The sequence below is a fragment of the Olea europaea genome, chromosome 19 (assembly GCF_002742605.1).
Source record: "Olea europaea var. sylvestris chromosome 19, O_europaea_v1, whole genome shotgun sequence".
Taxonomy (NCBI): domain Eukaryota; kingdom Viridiplantae; phylum Streptophyta; class Magnoliopsida; order Lamiales; family Oleaceae; genus Olea; species Olea europaea.
Window position 1 is genome coordinate 12,819,596 of NC_036255.1, and position 19,240 is coordinate 12,838,835.

Genomic DNA, 19,240 nt, shown 5'->3' on the forward strand with positions numbered 1-19,240 from the left:
ACATCCTTGTCATTGTCTAATGTCTAAGTAACTGATATTTTTCTGGCAGGTCAACAATTTTATATATATATATATATATATATATATATATATGTTTGCCTATTGTTCTCGTCTTCCTCACTTTTTTTTTTTTTTTTTTTCCCAAAAAAATGTTGAGTGAGACGTAGCTTGTACAGATAGATAATTGATTCAGTTTTAGTTAATGGGCTGCGTCTCCTTGGTACATTAAAATGGCAACACAAATTGCATTATGCAGCTCTCTTAATCGCTTGTATCTCCTTCATCTATTCAAATGGCATTTTGCAGTTTCCATTAATTTGTTGCATCTCTTCATTACTCTCAAATGGCATGATAAAAATAATTTAAACAATAAAGTGTTGTGCAGCATGGATAAGTCGAGGACTTGGCATTTTGCTGTTTTCCTCTCACCCCATTTAGCATTTTTCCTTTGTTTGCTCCATATTAAGTTTTAGTTCCATATTTATTTTCTTAAAAAAAACTTAGAATTGCTAAAACTATGTTACTAACTAGTTGAGCTTTGAAAATACAGATATATATACTCAGTTATCCCAATTGGTGCAACGTTTGCAATGACCCTTTGGCTTGGAAACACTGCTTACCTCTATATATCTGTTGCATTTGCTCAAATGTTGAAAGCAATCAGTGAGTATCATTAGTTTTCTAATTTTTTGATGCCTAATGCTTTTAATGTGCCATGAAAGTGTGTTAATGTTATAAGTTGGCCTTGCATTACATCTGTAATAAATTGTATTATCATGTATATGCTGTCAAATTCATTCACACGTTGCACAGTATATGTTTTATTGGTGGTAACAGATTGGTCTTGGAAGCACCTAACATTTTCTGCCTTATAATCTATGTCGTTGGCTAAAGATGCTGATTTCTACATCTGGTGGCATCTTCAGTGCCAGTTGCTGTTTTCATTCTAGGTGTGGCAGCCGGACTTGAAATGATGAGCTGCAGGATGCTTCTTATTATGTCAGTGATCAGTTTCGGTGTACTCATAGCTTCTTACGGGGAAATAAGTATAAACTGGATTGGTGTTGTTTACCAAATGGGAGGTGTCGTTGGAGAAGCTTTGAGGCTTATATTTATGGAGATTCTAGTAAAACGGAAGGGTATCAAATTAAACCCCATTTCGGTGATGTACTATGTTAGCCCCTGCAGGCATGTATATTATCCTTTAAAGTATTGGTGATATTATACATTCATTAGACCATTTTGAACTTAAATACTTTCAGCGTGCTTATAATGTCTAGATCCGCTATGCAGTGCTCTCTGCCTCTTAATTCCATGGATCTTTTTGGAGAAGCCAAAGATGGATGAACTGGGGACTTGGAGCTTCAAACCTCTTGTTCTGACACTTAATTCTCTTTGTACCTTTGCCCTCAATCTCTCGGTTTTCCTTGTGATCTCACATACAAGTGCTCTGACCATTCGTGTGGCTGGGGTAGTCAAGGATTGGGTGGTTGTCCTACTATCAGCCCTTCTTTTCGCTGATACAAAATTGACACTTATCAATATATTTGGTTATGCCATTGGTAAGTATTCTTTTTCTTACCTTTTCTTATGTTAATATTATATTAGATTCCTTATGCAGTCTAATATAGTGTACCAAACGCACTCTACAAATCTTAACCATATGACATGTTAATAATAAAATACCGTCTTAATGTTTCGGATTGATAAGAATATTTGCAGTTATTTTTCATTTTCTTTGCAATAATCTGCTATCTTTGTGGTGCAGCCAATTTTGTGTTCAACAATTTAACTAGCCGTATAAATAAAAATGTTGAATTCTTATGCAGCTATTGCAGGAGTAGCAGCATACAATAACACTAAGCTGAAAAAGGAAACCTCACGAGCCAGCCCGAATGAGGCTATGCAATCTGTGCCTTCAGTTTCATCATCAACGTCAAATGATTAAATTTATTTGAACTGCCCTTCTGACAAATTATTCTAAGGTCTACAGCAAAAAAATTTTTTTGTTCAGGTTCTGTTTTTAGCCAGTTTTGGGGATTTTTTGGCCTCCCGAAAGATACCTTTCATAAGAGAATTGAGGTACTACATTTTGCTATTAGAGAAGCCACAGCAGCTGTAAGCAATTACAGAATTGATTTTGGCTAAGAACCTTTTGAAATTTACAGAGGATAATTTGATTAAAGAAGAAATGGTTATTAAAGAAAAAGTGTATTTTTTTATTACATGCATTAATATTATAAATGACGTCTATTATTGAGCAATCATGAGTGTGATATGTAGGGCTAGACATGATCCGATTCGGTTCGGTTCTTGTTAGAACCGAACCGATCCGAAATTTTCGGGTATTTAGTAAGTGGAACCGTCGGGTCCAAATTTAATTACAGAACCGTTCAGGTTCGGTTCCATTCGGTTCGGTTCGGTCCGGTTCGGTTCCCTTTAGTTCCATATTATAATTAATTTTTTAAATATATACAAAGTTACGTTAATTTAATTAATGATATATTTAATATTAGCTCTTACAAAATAACGTAGTTCAATCTTATGTGTTTCACGTCTCTCTTGGCTGAATTCTTCATAAATTTGATTATTAAAATCACAGAAAGAGAAAGATAGCGAGCTCATAATAATTAAGAGAGATGTTGTAGAGTTTTAATTCGATTTTCTCCGGTAAAAACGACACTATAGTAGAATAACAAATTTGGATAAAATTGAGGTCAATTTGATTAAGTCGATTTTGAACTGATTATTAGAAATATGAAAATCATATTTTGTGGTTTGAACTAAATTAACTAGTTAACAAATTTATTTAGAAAAAATAAAATAATTTTTACTTATTTAAAATAAATTAATTAAAAAAATTACGGAGATTCGGTTCTTATTCGGTTTTTCGGGTCTTGGCCTCGAACCGAGAACCGAACCATACCCGTCGGTTCTTGATTCAAATACCCGTTCGGGTATTTAACTTGAGAAGAACCGTCGGGTTTGGTTCTGTTCGGTTCGGGTCCGGTTCGATCGGTTCGGTTCGGGAGTTTTGTCCAGCCCTAGTGATATGTCGTGTAGTGGCAAAAAAAATCGAACTTTGTTTGATTATTTATGAGGGTGTAGAATTTGAAGATAATATACTAGAGTGAATTGGATGATATAATCAAACTATATTCGATGTGTTGTCTTTGTACTCAATGTAACTATATGCCTTATAATACACTTTGTAGTCTCTTCGTAACGATTTATATCATTTTTGGAGTATATGCTTGATGTTATTGAATTTTAATTTTAATTGTGAAGAAAATGCTTTTTACTTGAGAGTTTACGGTTTCATATTTTATTTCACTTCTCGATGGGGGTTCTTTTCGCCCTTCCCTCATGGTACTACTTCCTTATCGATCATCCAAGAGTATTGAGCCTTGCAAAATGGTCCTTACTGATTCACACGGGATTCCACGTGTCTCATCGTACTCGGGTCCATCGGACCAATAGGGTTGTTATGCTTATTATTAAACTTGTTGAAGATATGAAATATAAACTAGACTCCCTATTAATTAGATAGAAACGATCACCAAGATTTCGTGATTTGCTGTCGAATCTAAAACGAAATAAAACGGATTATTAATCCAAATTGAATTCAAATTTCAATTTAAAAGTTAGGTAATGAATCTCTTTAGTTAACCCCCAAAGTGGGATAGATCCAGCAGAAATCTCTTTCGTTAGATGTGGTAGATTAAAGGGGGACGCCAAATTATTGTTGAGGCGTACGAGTTAGGAAACTCTCAAGTATAGTTTTGAGGGCAGAAATTAACCTACCCATTCCTATCGAGGAGACTCCCCATTCATTAGATAGAGAAGATCACCAAGATTCCGTGATACACTGTCGAACTTATTCAAATTCCAAGAGCTAGGGGCGTGCTATGCCAAAAGCTAGAGAAACCCTATCCGTCTCGGATCAACGTTGTTTCTTCGGTCTAAACTGAGAAATCCCTTAGATATGATGCAAAACGAATTTTGTTCTATCTTTGATCAATGATTTCTCTATAAAAAATATGAATCGAAAATTGAAGAGGGGGATGAAGAGGGAGCCCTTGACCTGCAACAGATAGATGATGATTTATTCAATCACAAAGCTTGGGCTAAAATATTAAGTTGTAAGAGCGTTATGTTATGAAACTTATTAAATGCTAAGATATTTTAAAATGGTGTTATTTTTTTTCTTTTGTCTAAAATACATTTTAAAATAGTATTTTTTTAATGGCAAATGTGTGGTTAAAAATAAAGAAAGATTTTGAATTTGCGTGTAATATTATTTTATTGAAAATGTGTGGTTAAAAATAAAAGAAAAAAAATATTTTGAAAATAATAAAGACCAAACAAGGGCTAAAAGTTACGAGAACATGTGACTATTTTAAGGTCCCATGTTATTTATGAGATTTTAGATAAAAAAAAAAAAAAAAAAAAAAAATTCTCAAGATACCAAGTCAATAACTCAGCATATTGAGGGGAAAAAAATTACACTAGTCCTAATTTTTAGTTTATCATTTCAAAAATCAAACTTTAAGTTTATTCTTTCATACATCAGGTATATATTATACCCCCACGCCATCTCACATTACCCTAGCTCTTTTATCCATCCTTCTCCAAATCACATATCTACATTCGCTCCAACAACTAAATACCACTTCCAACACTCTTACCACTGGCATCCTCCACCACCACTTCCACCATTGCCTATAAACATCTAACCTTACCATTCACCTGCCATTGCCCACCACCACTTCTACTTCCTTTTATTCATTTTTTCCCTAAGCCACAACTCAACATTCACTCCCACCAACACGGCAACACCTATAAACATCCAACCCCACCACCTCTCTAGTCATTGTTGCTCATCGTTGCCAGCTAGCACAACTCCACCCTGAGTTGCCATCGCTCAATATTTGATTGCAGATCTGAAGATCTAATCTCGTAGTCGTTCGCGCACCGCTCATAATCATCCCTTGATGAATTGGTACCATTTGAATTTTGGTGGTGACAATTGACGATGGCAGGTTTGGAGAGTTTTTTGCATATCAGTGTGTGAGAGATAAGTAGGTGGTGGTGATAGTGTGACAGGTTTGGGAGAGAAAAACTTTGGTGGAACGGTCACACCATCCTACGTGGTGTGACCGTTGAATGGGGAGTCATCACCTCATATGGTGGCCGACCCTCATCCAATAAGGTGAGGCTACCTTGGGACTCAGTACGGTCACACCACATAAAGCGGTGCAACCATCCCACCAAAAATTTTCTTGGTTTGGGGATTTTGTTGTGGTTACCTCTACAATTTTCTATGAATGATTGTGTGGAAAGAGAGAGGTGTAGGTGGTAGTGGTGGTGGTGGTGGAGGTGGAGGTGTTTAGGTAGTGCTAGTAATTGTCAGTGGTTGTAGATTGTTGGGTATTTTTATAGTGAAATGGTTGTTTTGAAATAAACAAAAAGACAGAGTTTAATCTGCATGAGCATGATTAAACACAATAATATTTGAAAATATTTATGGTATTTAAACCACAGAGAAAACGGGAAAAGAAGAAGAAGAAAATTTGAAGCAAGTAAAATGTCACTCTTTTTTTAAGACAATATTGTCCCACAACGATGATCACGAATTATGGCACTTGTCTACCTGGATACAATGGATACGAGTTGTGGTAGAAGTACTTCAATCCACAGGTTCCAGCAAACTTTTGACCGTACTTCTCTCTCTACAAAGAAGATAGTTTGGATGATTTTGAGGATGATTGTGCAAGAAATTCAATGCAATGTTCAATGCAAAAGTGATATGAGATACATTATGGACATCCAAATGGTCTTATTTATAGAGGATGAGGGGTTGTGTGTATAGTGATGCGTGTCAAACCTCGCAACTTTAAGAACAGAATCATCACTTACCGTCGCTAGCCTATCACTGACCTCTCACTCGAGCTCCAGTGTAAAAATATTTACAAAAGCTCTTCGCTCGTCTCTCGTTAGTCTGTTGCTCAAGCTACAACCCCTTGCTCGAGCGATAGGTGAGTAATAGAGTTAGGCGATTTTTCTAGCATTTTTCCTTTATTTTTTTCAATAGTGGATCACAATTTTTCATTCATTTGGAATTAGTTTTGAGATTTCAAATATACTATGATAATCTACTCAAGTCCGAATTTTTGACCAAGTTGACGTGAAAGTCACTTTTTCAACTTTTATACTTAACCAAATTCTCAAATTTGAACCAATTTTCAACATAGATGAGGTGCAGGTAGTGGTTATTGTAGTGGTACGAAGAAGGTAGATGTGATGCTAGTGGTTTTGTAGTGGACTTGGGGTGCCGGTGGCTATGGATGAGGTGCTAGTGGTGATGCGATAGAGTTGAAGGTGTTGTTGATGGTTCTGATAGTTGTGGCTCGTCGCTTTGAGGTGGCATCAATGGAGGTGGAGTGGGGGTACGGTGGAGGTTGGGGTAAAACATGAATGTGACCGGTTAATTGAATAATTGTAATCAATTAATTTGATTATTTTTTATCAATAAATAATTTATAACTTATAAAAATGTGTGATTTGGGACTAATTTTGCAATACTAACTCACGATTTACGTCTTTGTGCTTGTGACCTTTTGTAATTTGTGATTAATATGTGATTGTGATCATTTTATATTATTGTGAAATTGACTGATTTAATTAATTAATAGGCCACAAAATTTTATCAGGTGGTCACATTTTATGACTATTTGATTTTTGAAAATTTTTTATAAGTTTTTTAAATTTGAAAGTATATCTTTAAATATGATAATTATGGATTTTTCTTATAAAAATCATCTGTTTCTAAAAGATTTTTTTAAATTGAAAAATCATTTTCAATCATATATTTTATAGGATGCATAATTTTTATCACTTTTAATCACATGTTATTCAAATAACTAATTTTCTCTTGCAAAAATATAAGTTCATAATAGTTTTAAAGTAATCAATATTAAATATTTCTCTATATTTAATCGTTGTCAACATTATATCCCACACATGACATCTATTTAAAGGTTTTTAAACCATAAAATTCCCAAGATTAATTTATGGTAATGAACAATTGTTTATGTCCCGTCTAGTTACATTATTTAATGAATAAAATTACTTTTTAATTTTATTAGACATCACAATATGACAATAATCTCACTACCACATAGATTATTGTTCATCATTTATAAGTTTGTTTCACTCATGATTTTTGCACAATTTTGGCGTGATTAATTGCTAGATTTTGTAAGTAGAGAACGTTTTTAATGTGTTTGTTAGTATTGTTTTGAAAATTAGGAAAGGCGATGCAAAAAGAGGCACTAAAGCGGACGAAGAGACCAAAAACAAGGAATTTGGGACAGAAAGACGGCACTTAATCACTACGAAACTAAAAAAAAATGAAATTTGAAGCCAAGAGGCAGCACCTGGGCGCTAGACGCTGCAGACGTAGCGCTTAGGCACTGCAATTAAATTGACGCGGCGCCTAATCGCTGGCTCGTAGTGCTTAGGCGCTGTGTCTGATTCATCTAGGGTGCGTTTTTTTGGCCGTTTTAAAATTCATAAAAACCCTACTTCTACACAAAACGGGGGGAACACCTATAAATACAATCTTTCTCATACTTTTGAGGGATTCTTCTCACATTGGAAGGCAAGACAACAAAAAGGTGGATTCAAAAGAGAAATTCAAGAAGAATAACACCCAGCAATTGAAGATTTGAAGTATTGATTGGAAGGTGAAGAAAATCTTGATGCAAGAATTTTACTTTTTCTTCTACATTTTTATTTCAAATCCGATGATGTATTCTATGAAAATTTACTATATTTCTTTTTGCATTATGAATAGTTAAATTTATTGTTATGGCGAATAATGTAACCAATTGGGATTTTTTACATTCTCTTATTAAGTTCTAGTTTTTAATTTTTTTCATGTGTTGATTTTGCTATGAGTGGAATGCATTAAATTATATGATCAATAATTTCTTGATTTTTGTGAATTCTTTACAAATAGAGATATGAGTTTATAATTTAGATCATGTAGTAAAATTCAGTACATTAGTATAACGAGTAGAGATACCTATGCCATTTATTGCTGTCATAATTGAATTTTTAGGACAAAAAACTCGTTTAACTAAGTTGAATTTGTATAGAGATATGAAATTTAATTAGTTGAATAGACTCAATGAGAACTTGAGAGGGATAAATTGAATACAATAGGAGAATTCGTCCGAACACTACATTAGAATTGAATTTTAATTTGAGATGTAAGGGGATCAATAGGTGAAGTTATTCTGCCCTAACATCCATTCATTATTTGATTTTCCAACCAATCCTGTAAGCATTCATTTATTTTCTAGATTTTAGATTAAAACTCAGATTCTACAACTTTTAATTTATTTTAGTCAAATAGTAGTTAAAGAAAAATTGAATTGAGTGCTAGAAAATAGTCATTATGGGATCGACAATCCGGTCTCTTAGGTCTACTATTACTTGTTACGGATCGTACACTTGCGAAACAAAATTTCACAACAAGATGAGTATCATTACTCAATTCTTAACCCTCGTATATTGTAAAAAATAACTAGCATTGGTTGAGTTTGTCAAGCAATTCCAAGTCTATTCACTTCAAACCTCATGTTTTCCTTCTTCACTACCAAAAGAAATGCTGTAGAGTTGGCGAGAACAAATCTTGTTTGATTGTCATCTCACTCAGTTTAATGGCATATAAAAGGATTTCTGAGCGAAAACATGAAAGTCTCAATTGAAAAGAAGTTAAAAAACTAAGACTCAAATACCAATGATCCTAATTTTGAGGAGTATAGCTGCAAAATTATCGTTTAGATAATCACATATTGTACATGGATGCTTCAAACAAAACCAGACAAGTCAACCGAGCATTCATTTTGATGTAATGGGCCTATTCCTGATGACCAAGTTTTTTTGTGGAAATTACACAGTAGCCGGTGTTTGAAGATCTCTTTTCAAAAATCAGATACAAACTATAATTATCACAAATCATGTAATAATTATATATTTTAATATTAATAATAATATTATATTAATCAATCTCACCCAATTCATCCCCAATCCCTTTCAAAATCTAAATCTCTTTCTCTATCCCCCCTCCCCTTCACCATGTTGTCTAACGTTGCTAGTCAACATAAAGCTCCGACGATAGACAAGTAGCGGCACTGCAGGTCGGGACGGAGAAGAGAATGCGTGGTGGTGGTGTAAGGTGGAGGCAGGTTGGTGTTGGTCTCTCCACTCTCTCCTCCCTTTCTTCGTGCTCCCTGATGTCGCCAGCGCCGACATGAAGCTTTGGCGATGGACAAGTGATGGCGTTGCAGATCGGGGCGAAGAAGAAAAGGTGTGGTGGTGCAAGGTGAAGACGGGTTGGCGTTAGTCTCTTCACTCTCTCCTTTCCCTTCTCCTGTCCCTCCATCGTTAGTCCGACGACTTAGTGCCGACATAAAGCTCCGGCAATAGAGAAGTGGTTGACGATATTGAACGAGGTGGAGAAGATAAGTTGTGGTGGTGGTCTTGTTGGTGATTTTTGATTAAATTTATTGTGATGGCTTGTTGGTAGCTATGGTGTTGGTGGTGATGCAAGTTGGTGGTTTGTGTTGATTGCCGATGTAAAGGTTGCTTCAACGGCGTTGTGATGATTTTTGGGCTTCTTTCTAATCTATTTTGTGGAAGTGCTAGGGCGTTTGGTGGTGATGCAGGTTGTGGTAATATGGTGGTGCTGGTGTTTTGTGTGGTGATAGTTTTTGTGATGATGGATCTAGTAGTTTGAGGTTTTGTTGAATTTGGGCAGGGCGGTGGTGGTGGTGGGGTGTTTGTGTCTTTTTTGTTATTGTTGGTGGTGGTTGTAATGGTGTAGTGCAAACGACGGTTGTGAGGTGGTGGTGCAGTGCAGGCGATGGTGTGATGGTTGCGGTGGCGTGGTGCAAACGACGATTGTGAGGTGGTGATTTGTGACCAAGATTGGTGCTAGATCGGGACTAGTGGTGGGTGTGTTTGGTGCATGTGACCAACTATTTGGAATTATTGACCAATAAATTTGAAAATGTGACCCCATAGATAAATTGTAATATTTAATTTTTTGATTTGTAACCAATGAAATAAACAGTGATCTATAATAATTGACCAAGTACTGAGTCACAATCACATATTCTTCTAAGTCTCATGTTATTTACTAATTACAAATTAACAAATTATTGGTCACAACTCTCAAATAATTGGTCATAAACACTCTTCCCATTTCATTCCCACCACCACAAACCTTACCCATACAACACCCCCACCTCCACGAGTACCACTGCCTCCAAAGCCACCACCACCTTGCCAGTATCACCATAGTACCCATAAAACCACTACACTACCACCCCACCCCACAGCACCACAGCCACAACCATATCTATATCCATATCCATATCCTCATCTCCATTCATACTACACCACAACTACCACCTCTACCAAAAAAATCTACAAACTCGTTGCCGCCACCAGTGTGCCTTAACACCACCTGCACCATTATCGAATAAAACACCATAAAATATGCCGCAAAATCAACACCAACGTTATAGCAGAACACCGGAGAGAGAGAGAGAGCGACAAAACATTGCAAAACCAACTTGTTAAGGCAAGAGCGGCAACCCGAAAACCTCCGCCATCAATTGCCTCTTCGTAGAAGCCAGGGAAATGCAAAGTCAGAGAAACCATTGGAACGCTGCGATCTGTGACTAGGCAAAACAACGGATCGTCGCGATCTGAGTAAAGGCAAAACCACGAATTTTCTAGCAGAGGTGCTACACTGCAGCTGCACGAAGCAACGGGCCACTGATGCGGGGCCTCAACGTCGGAGGTGCTATGTCGTCGAATGTGGTGTGTTGTTGGAGAAGAGAAAAGGAAAATGATGAGAAAGAAAGTGGAAAATGATTTAGAGTTTGGGATGGGTTGTAGAGTAGAATGGGATGTGTAGCTCAATTTAAATTGAGTACGGTGAGTGTTTTGGTGGGTAGTGAATTTGTAGATTACTTAATTTTATAATACTATTATATTATTTAAAAATTATATTATTATTATTTAAAAATTGAATACGGTGAGTGTTTTGGTGGGTAGTGAATTTGTAGATTACTTAATTTTATAATACTATTATTATTATTTAAAAATTATATTATCATATGAGTTTTTGTATAAAAATACTTTAAATCTTAATTGTGAAATTGAAACTTAAAAAATCTGAATGAGATGAATAATGCTATTTGTAGTCGCTTATTATTGCAGTCGCACTACATGATATACATGTTGCGGTTAATGATTTGTTATATAAGGTAATAAAAAACTACCACATTCGTATATTAAATCACTAACCGACACATGTATGTCACATATAATAACTACAGTAACGAGCGATTGCAAATAGCATTACTCAATTTTCACTAATGCTATTCAAACAGGATTGCAAATAGGTGCTTTGACACTCAGCACCTACATGGATAACTTCATTTTATTTTTATTTTTGTCAAACTATTCAACAATGCTGGACCATGTGTTCCCCGATTTTAAACCCTATCTGGTCTGTTCGTGTAGCATGTTATGAAACGGCTTTGTCAGCCCCAAAGTTCCAACACCCGGGAGTTGGGTGGATTTTCCTCCGCTTCCCCACACTGTCTCGCGTACTTTCCCCATCACTCTTCAATTAAAATCATACGCCACAATTAATTGAAATACGGAAAATTTTGTTAAACCCACAAAACTTCAAAACCAGCACCCCCAACCCCCTCAACCGCTTCCCTTAAGAAAAAAACCCCCCAAATTAACAACGTAACGTCGAGAAGATTCGAGTTCGATGCGCTCTTGTTGGTCGGTGCCGGCCAATGGTGCGGCGGAGGAATTATTCCGTTTATGAGAATGGTGCAGATGACGTGGCAGCGTAGCTTGCTGAAGAGGAAGTCACCTTTAGGGCTCAAAAATCTCGGTAACAGCTGCTACCTCAATTCGGTGCTCCAGTGCCTCACCTATACTCCTCCCCTCGCTAATTTCTGCCTCAGATTCCTCCATTCCTCCAACTGTAAGCCTCCTATTTTATTTCTATTTACTCATTTGTTTATTTACCTTATAAATTACTCAATTCGCATACAACAATTGTATCAGTATGTTATTTATTCTGCCTAATAACTCTGCTCTCTCGCCTTTATATGTGCTTAATTGTGTCTATAATATATTTATTTATGGTTTATGGCTAATCTTATGCACACACATGGTTGTATTGAATGGATGCTCTTACTATATAATATTTAATCTGGAATAAATAGAGTTGATTCTTCTGAAAATGATATCATTTCAGGGCCAGAAATTGATATTTCTGATAGGAAATAGTTGATACGATTTGAAAATAAATGCTTTTTAATATTTTTATGGGAAGTATTATATTAATTCATTTCTTGATTTTTTTTCTTCATATGAGAGTTGTTGTCAATATGATCTTATCTTATTCATACTTTTTTATAGGTGATGTGGGGGCATCGAAGGAGAAGAAGAGCGAGTGTCCATTTTGCATATTAGAAAAAAGGATTGTACGCTCATTGAGCATTGAAGCAGCATTAGATACACCTTTAAAAATCAACAGTTGTTTGAGGATATTTGCGGAGCATTTTAGGGTGGGGAAACAAGAGGATGCACATGAATTTTTGCGCTATGCGCTTGATGCTTGTCATAGTACATGTTTGAGGTTGAAGAAGTTACAACACCAGAGGAGGAAGGATGGGGTTGATAATGGAGGAAACTGTGGTGGGAGTGGCAATACGGTGGTTAAGGAGATATTTGGTGGGGCTATTCAAAGCCAAGTGAAATGTTTATCGTGTGGGTCAGAGTCAAATAAGGTGGATGACATTATGGACATTAGTCTTGATGTTTTGCACAGTGGCTCACTTAAAGATGCTTTACAAAGGTTTTTTCAGCCTGAGGTCCTGGATGGCAACAATAAATACCAGTGTGACAAGTAAGCATTTCAAACTCTTTACCAAACATGTACAAACGCTCACATGCATATATCCACAAACATGTACACACGCTCGCCTGCATGTGAACACACATGCACATTGTGTTATCCACACATTTATGTCTACATGAATACCACACGATTCAAACGCTATGGATCCCTACAGAAGCATTAACACGTAGAAATATGTGCACATGGTGTTCTCTAGGCACCCATATTTTTGAAAGTTTTGCTTATGTATACTGATGGAAAACTTGTGCTTGTTTAGTTGTAAGAAATTGGTGGCAGCAAGGAAACAAATGTCAATTCTTCAGGCACCAAATGTGCTTGTAATCCAATTCAAGGTTTGGCAATCATTGAATTGTACTTTGTTTATACTCTGATTTTAGATGCTCTTAAATTCTGATAAATGCAATGTTTTGGGCTTTTTACAGAGATTTGAGAGCATGTTTGGTGGGAAGATAGATAAACCCATTGCATTTGAGGAGACTCTAGTGCTTTCAAATTACGTGTGCAAAGCAAGCCAGGTAAGTTGTGCAATGATTGTGGATGTAAAATAGTTCTTAATTTCATTGGTGGTGTCCTTTTATCCCCAAGAGAAACATAGATAAACACGTACTTATTTAGAGGGTGTTTGGTGAGGATTAAAATTAGATTTTTTAATAGATTGTGATAGAAGTTTTTGAAATTTGCGGTTTAAAAGTTGTGGGACCCATAAAAGATGTGGTTAATATTGATTGTTTGACTTTGACTTAGATTAAAATAAGATTTTAATTCAAATCAAACAGGGGCTTAGATAGAAACAGAAGTATGCTAGAAATCTTCCTCCTAATTGTACTTCTCATTATTGTTCCTACACTTCCCCCCGTTCTCAGTGTCTTCATACACATGTTCATTCTACTCCCACCTAATTGTATCTCTCATCGTCATGTCCAAGCCCCTCCCAATCTCAAGACATGGCTTTCTCCTTCTATACCTCAATCTGATCTATTAACGACCGTGCTTTTTCCCTAAACTCTGTAGTTGGCTTTCTGCTTGCATCAACTCTGATACTCCTGGTTTATGTTAAAATATTGTGGTTTCTTGCATGTACCCGTAGAAGTTCTTCCCAATGGCTCTCAAAGTGGTTTTTTTTCAAACTGGTTTTCTTCACATCATTGTCCTGTTATTTTGTACTTTTTAATGTGGTTCTCAGTGTCTTCATCCACATGTTCATTCTACTCCCACCTAATTGTATCTCTCATCGTCATGTCCAAGCCCCTCCCAATCTCAAGACATGGCTTTCTCCTTCTATACCTCAATCTGATCTATTAACGACCGTGCTTTTTCCCTAAACTCTGTAGTCGGCTTTCTGCTTGCATCAACTCTGATACTCCTGGTTTATGTTAAAATATTGTGGTTTCTTGCATGTACCCGTAGAATTTCTTCCCAATGGCTCTCAAAGTGGTTTTTTTTCAAACTGGTTTTCTTCACATCATTGTCCTGTTATTTTGTACTTTTTAATGTGTTTTACCCTTTTAATTTTCTGAGGCAAGCCTAGTGAAGTAAAAGTGAATTTCTTGAATCAGAGTAAATTATTATAAAAACTATAATTGGCCTGCAATCTGCTCTTCATATTTCTGTTGAATTTACATTGTTAAACCATCTAGGAGTTGTGTATTCTAACCATTCTCTATATTGCTGCAGCTAGGTGTCTTTGAATTTCATGTGCCATATTTGTCGATGTAGAATTATATCTTGTTTGGAAATTTGGAATGCATTTGTACTGGTTGTCACTTACTTTACACTGCTAGTCATTGAAAATTGTAGCAAGATATGTTTAATAGCGATGTTAAAGAGTTTTATCTGGATTGCATTCCTTATCATATCATGCATGATAATATGACTATTAAGTGGAATTCAACATGTGGTTTGACTTTTATATTTAATTGGATGTTGCAGGATCCACATCCAGAGTACAATCTTTTCGGCACCATTGTACATTCAGGCTTTTCACCCGATTCTGGGCATTATTATGCATATATAAAGGTCTTGTCCAACTCGTTTGTGTTAAATTGTGTATTTTTTTTCATGTTTAGTTCACATCAAATAGCTATACTGTCATGGGCTGATTTCAGTTTTCTACGTTTCAGGATGCATTGGGCCATTGGTACTGCTGCAATGATTCTTATGTCTCACACTCTACGTTGAGGGAGGTTTTGTCAGAAAAGGTCTATATCCTTTTCTTCTCTCGTATAAAACCAAGGCCACGATCTTCCAACAATGATTTGGCAGCCAATGGATTAATTCCCCACGAGTCCAATGGCAGTAATCCTACCTTGAACCAGAAGTCAGGTTATTTACAGAGACCAGCGGGTACAAAACAATTCTCTCACTGCCATATTGAGGCAAATATTTCTACCAAATCCATTGAGACCAATGGCCATGACACATCAATAATCCAAAAGTCTGGCTGTTCAGTGACGCCACTGAGTACGAAACAAGATTCCAACCACATTTCCATGACAAATAATTCAATCTCATTTAAGGTCGATAAAGGGCATTCTAGTCTAGAAAGGGAGTTTGGCGTCTTTGAGAAATCGAGTCCTGCCAAGGGGAATATGAAAATTGTTGTTCATAAGAGAGAATCCAATGGAAAAACTTGCAATGCTGCACCATCATTAACTTTGATGGAAAAAGATATAAAGGTGGTGTCCTTAACTGAGAGGAATGGTGTAAGCAAAAGTAAGTCAATAGGATCAGTTCACGTTGATAAGAATGGATCCTCTCCCATGACAAGCAGTAATGGAATTATTAGGAGTATGGAACATGATACCTTAGATGGAAGTCTTTGTGGAGTCAATGGCACGAAAACCATGCTTGCATCAGCAAGAAATCTAGATTTCCAGGATTTGCAGAATGGTTGTAGAATAAACACCTCTAACAACTCTAGACTGAAGCGGAAAAAGCGGAGTGATCTGTGCATTTTGTTGGCCAAAGACGCTAAATCATGCGCAGAAGTGGAAGCATTCAAGGAATTGTATGTTACTTTGGTTTATGAAGCTTTTAATTTCTTCTCCCACATGTGAATGTTTTTGGATGTCATCAAGGGAATGATTGAAATTTGGACATATTTTTAACTTCTTTTACTCCAGAAGGCATTTAATATTGCATCCGTTGTATAAGTAGTTTACAGTAGTGGGCCAAAGAGGGGTAATTATCTTTTCATAGATCTAAAAATGAGTGCTGCTTTAGCCAGCAAGCTAATTCTATTATTACCTGTTTGTATTACTTTATTTCGACTAGCTGATCTAGAGGTGCAGAGTGAAACAGTTCTCCTAGGCCTGGCGTCTTTTTAAAATTTGTTTACATTCATCGTTGAATAGCAACTTTTTTTTTTCTCCTTCCAGTACCAGCTACCTTTTGTTATAGAATTTCTCTCTCTTGCTTCATAATTAATCATTCGTTTGTAGTGAACAATATTCTCTCTTATAATCTTGTGAGACACGGAATCCTTTCTTATATAGTCTCTCTTCTTGTGGCCATGATTCTTTCATCTAAGCTTTGACATTGGTTTATTCCTGAGATAAGTTCGTTTCTTCCGAAAAATTCCACTCTATTTTCATTGAGAAAATTACACTCTCGGACCCAACCTTTGTGTCATGTAGCACCTGGATCCCCAGCCTTCCACTATAGGCTAGGTCTGGTGTGAACTTCATCGTTGTGAAATAACTCTCATGGGAAGTTAGCATATGTATGGCTGTATAGTTTGAAAGGGTTTCTATATTCCGATAAAAAGTGAAGAACGTCATTTTACGGATTTATTTTGTGGCTTGATTGTGGAATGCTTTGCTTCTTGCTATAAGTACTGATAATATTTTAAATGGACACCGCTCCTTTTATTCTTTAACAAAATGGCCACTAATTATTACTTTTGTTGTCTTTCAGAATTGGGAAAGAAGCTTCCTTCTTTCTGCGATCATGTGGTTGGTCTGATGAAGTTTATAAATTCATGCATTTGAGCAAAAAGCTGTGTGCACAAGCAGCTGGCAGTGAGACATTAAATGACCATGAGAAGAAGTAAGTTTTTGCTTTTTTGACACTGTTTATCTTTGGAGTTTGTTAATTTTTGTGCAAAGTAGCATTTGATGTATTGCGCCTTAGTATAATTATAATTGTTCTGGTTTTTAATTGGCATGGACATAGTAATATATTGCTAACAACTATTCTCGATCCTCGTGGTTGCAAAATTACAGGATCCGTAATTGTTGGACTTTTTTATGTAGTTTGAAATTATTGATTAAAAGAAAAATCATCGTTTAGTTGAGATAATTGATAGAAGTAATCAGCATCCAATCATCTGATATTAGTTTTTTGAATTTATAAAATATTCATATTGACTAACATCACATGGGAAATGATTCTATCAGCCTCGAGATCAGGTCTGTTTAAATGTGAATTATTAGCTTCTCAGTAAACCAATTGACAAGTATCATTTTTATAATGACAGTTCATTGATTACCTTCTGCTGCTTCTTAATATCCTATATTCTGCACTTTCTGTATATTTTCTTCTCTCTATGCAGGTTCGTTAGTATTGCTTCTCTACATCTGTGGTCTTATTTGCCAGGAAGCTTAAAATTATTTTTTTCTTTTCAGTTGTATTCTCAAATGGTGAATATTCTCGAGTGAAGATTATTTATTTTACTGAAGATGGTTGAATGGTAATATATTGCTATTTGCTTGAATGTTGTATCTTGTTACTTGAGGTGATGCAGAACTAGAAAGAGAGAGAGAGAGAGAAGACAGAGGAGGAGGAGAAGAAGAAGAAGAAAGAGAGAATAAGAGAGAAACGGAGAGGAGACAAAGAGGGGAGAAGAAAGAAAATTTGGGGGGGAATATCTTGATATAATCTCTTCCCTTTTATTGAGAGAACCTAAATTCACTTCTAGTTAACATCAACTTTCCAAAATATCAAAATTTATTTAGCCCCTGTTTGGCCCCCATTCTCCTTCTCATTCTTTCTCTCTTATTTTCAACCACACAATCTTCCATAAAATAATATTACACGCAAATAAAAAAACTTTTCATTCTTTTTCAACCACATTTTTCAAAAAATATTATTCCAACCATTAAAATTTGGAAAAAATGGGGGCCAAACGGGGGCTTAATCTTATCTTCCTAAGATATATATCTAACCATAGTAGGCTTTAACTAGGTTTTGTTATTCTTTAAAATCCCCATCATTTGTCTCTTGTAGAGAGTACTTGATTCCAATGAGTTATACCTTAAAGAGCTTTCTAAGGGGAAAGATGTTTCTGGTTCACCAATCATTGCCATTGACCACCTGATGGCAATGTGGTGCGCACTTTCCGTAAAATATGAGTGGAACTATAGAAAGGCTGCAACACAATGTACTAGATTATCGAGATGGCATGCAGGAACAAATGAATGCAACATCAAAACCTTGAATGTGTGTTGATGAGAAAATGATTCTACCATATTGAAAATACAAATTTTATTCAAGTGATGTCAAGTCAAAGAGAGAAGAATTAATGATTCTCAGGAGAAGTATGCTGATTTATGTCCGTTATGTGCTTCAACAATAAGATATATTTTTCATCATTTAAAATAGCCCTTTTTTAATTTCTGGATGAGAATTATGAATATGACCTAAAAACATTTTGAGCTCAATCAATTTCTTTAATGGCTAACAAAATGCTACGAGCGAACAAGTAGGGAGAAAAGTAATTTAGTATCCAAATTTCTTTGCAATATGGATTAATATGACTTCTTAAGTTACTCAAGTCTTGACAATGAACTTAATTGATAGTTCAGATGTTACCCACAACACGACATGACACTAGCATTGGTAAAGGCATTTACATCGCATTCTTCAATTTGAAAGCAGACAAAGCAACCTAGGACAAAAGGACCACAGCGATGCCACCGCTCCTGAACTTCACAATGAAGATTGACTTGCCATTGATAACCTGATGCGGACATCCATTTATTATTTATTTTCTATTTGGACTATTAGTTATATTTTATTTGGACTATTGTTTATGTTTTCGTTATTGGGCTTGTTTAGTAGGTTTGGCCCAAGCCCTTCTCTTTAGGGTTTGTGTTTTGCTATTTATTTTTGTTTTGTTTCTCATTTGAGACAGTTGATGATGAATTAGAATTGAAATATTTTTGGTGGCTTGCAGCCGTTTTCTCCCTCCCCTCTCTTCCCCTGGTTTCT

General features: G+C 35.9%; 2 protein-coding genes across 4 annotated transcripts in view; both read left to right on the forward strand.

Annotated features, from left to right (window-relative positions):
* The first annotated feature begins 203 nt into the window (after positions 1–203).
* LOC111368873 (probable sugar phosphate/phosphate translocator At3g14410) lies at positions 204–2,261 on the forward strand. The gene is made up of 4 exons (XM_022990356.1): positions 204–663; positions 927–1,188; positions 1,294–1,562; positions 1,830–2,261. Exons 1-4 carry the CDS (start codon positions 591–593, stop codon positions 1,946–1,948), a joined length of 723 nt encoding a protein of 240 aa, XP_022846124.1. The 5' UTR covers positions 204–590; the 3' UTR covers positions 1,949–2,261.
* A 9,370-nt stretch (positions 2,262–11,631) lies between these two features.
* The window catches only part of LOC111368874 (ubiquitin carboxyl-terminal hydrolase 25-like), a 15,724-nt gene continuing 8,115 nt past the window's right edge, over positions 11,632–19,240 (forward strand). The window contains exons 1-8 of one of the 3 annotated variants that reach the window (XM_022990358.1): positions 11,632–12,088; positions 12,529–13,018; positions 13,287–13,362; positions 13,453–13,545; positions 14,960–15,046; positions 15,151–16,037; positions 16,946–17,077; positions 17,656–17,720. In XM_022990358.1, coding sequence (XP_022846126.1) covers positions 11,923–12,088; positions 12,529–13,018; positions 13,287–13,362; positions 13,453–13,545; positions 14,960–15,046; positions 15,151–16,037; positions 16,946–17,077; positions 17,656–17,674 — 1,950 coding nt within the window. In that variant the 5' untranslated portion in view covers positions 11,632–11,922 and the 3' untranslated portion in view covers positions 17,675–17,720. Of the gene's footprint in view, positions 12,089–12,528; positions 13,019–13,286; positions 13,363–13,452; positions 13,546–14,959; positions 15,047–15,150; positions 16,038–16,945; positions 17,078–17,655; positions 17,721–19,240 lie in introns of those variants that run through there. The other 2 variants (XR_002698060.1, XM_022990357.1) reach the window with 2 other exon arrangements.

Bases quoted from the DNA above. Each gene is read 5' to 3' on its own strand.
- LOC111368873 (XM_022990356.1), top strand. From the start codon at position 591: ATGACCCTTTGGCTTGGAAACACTGCTTACCTCTATATATCTGTTGCA. The intron at 664-926 runs GTGAGTATCATT...TGGCATCTTCAG, and splicing joins TCAAATGTTGAAAGCAATCA to TGCCAGTTGCTGTTTTCATT. The intron at 1,189-1,293 runs GCATGTATATTA...TCCGCTATGCAG, and splicing joins TACTATGTTAGCCCCTGCAG to TGCTCTCTGCCTCTTAATTC.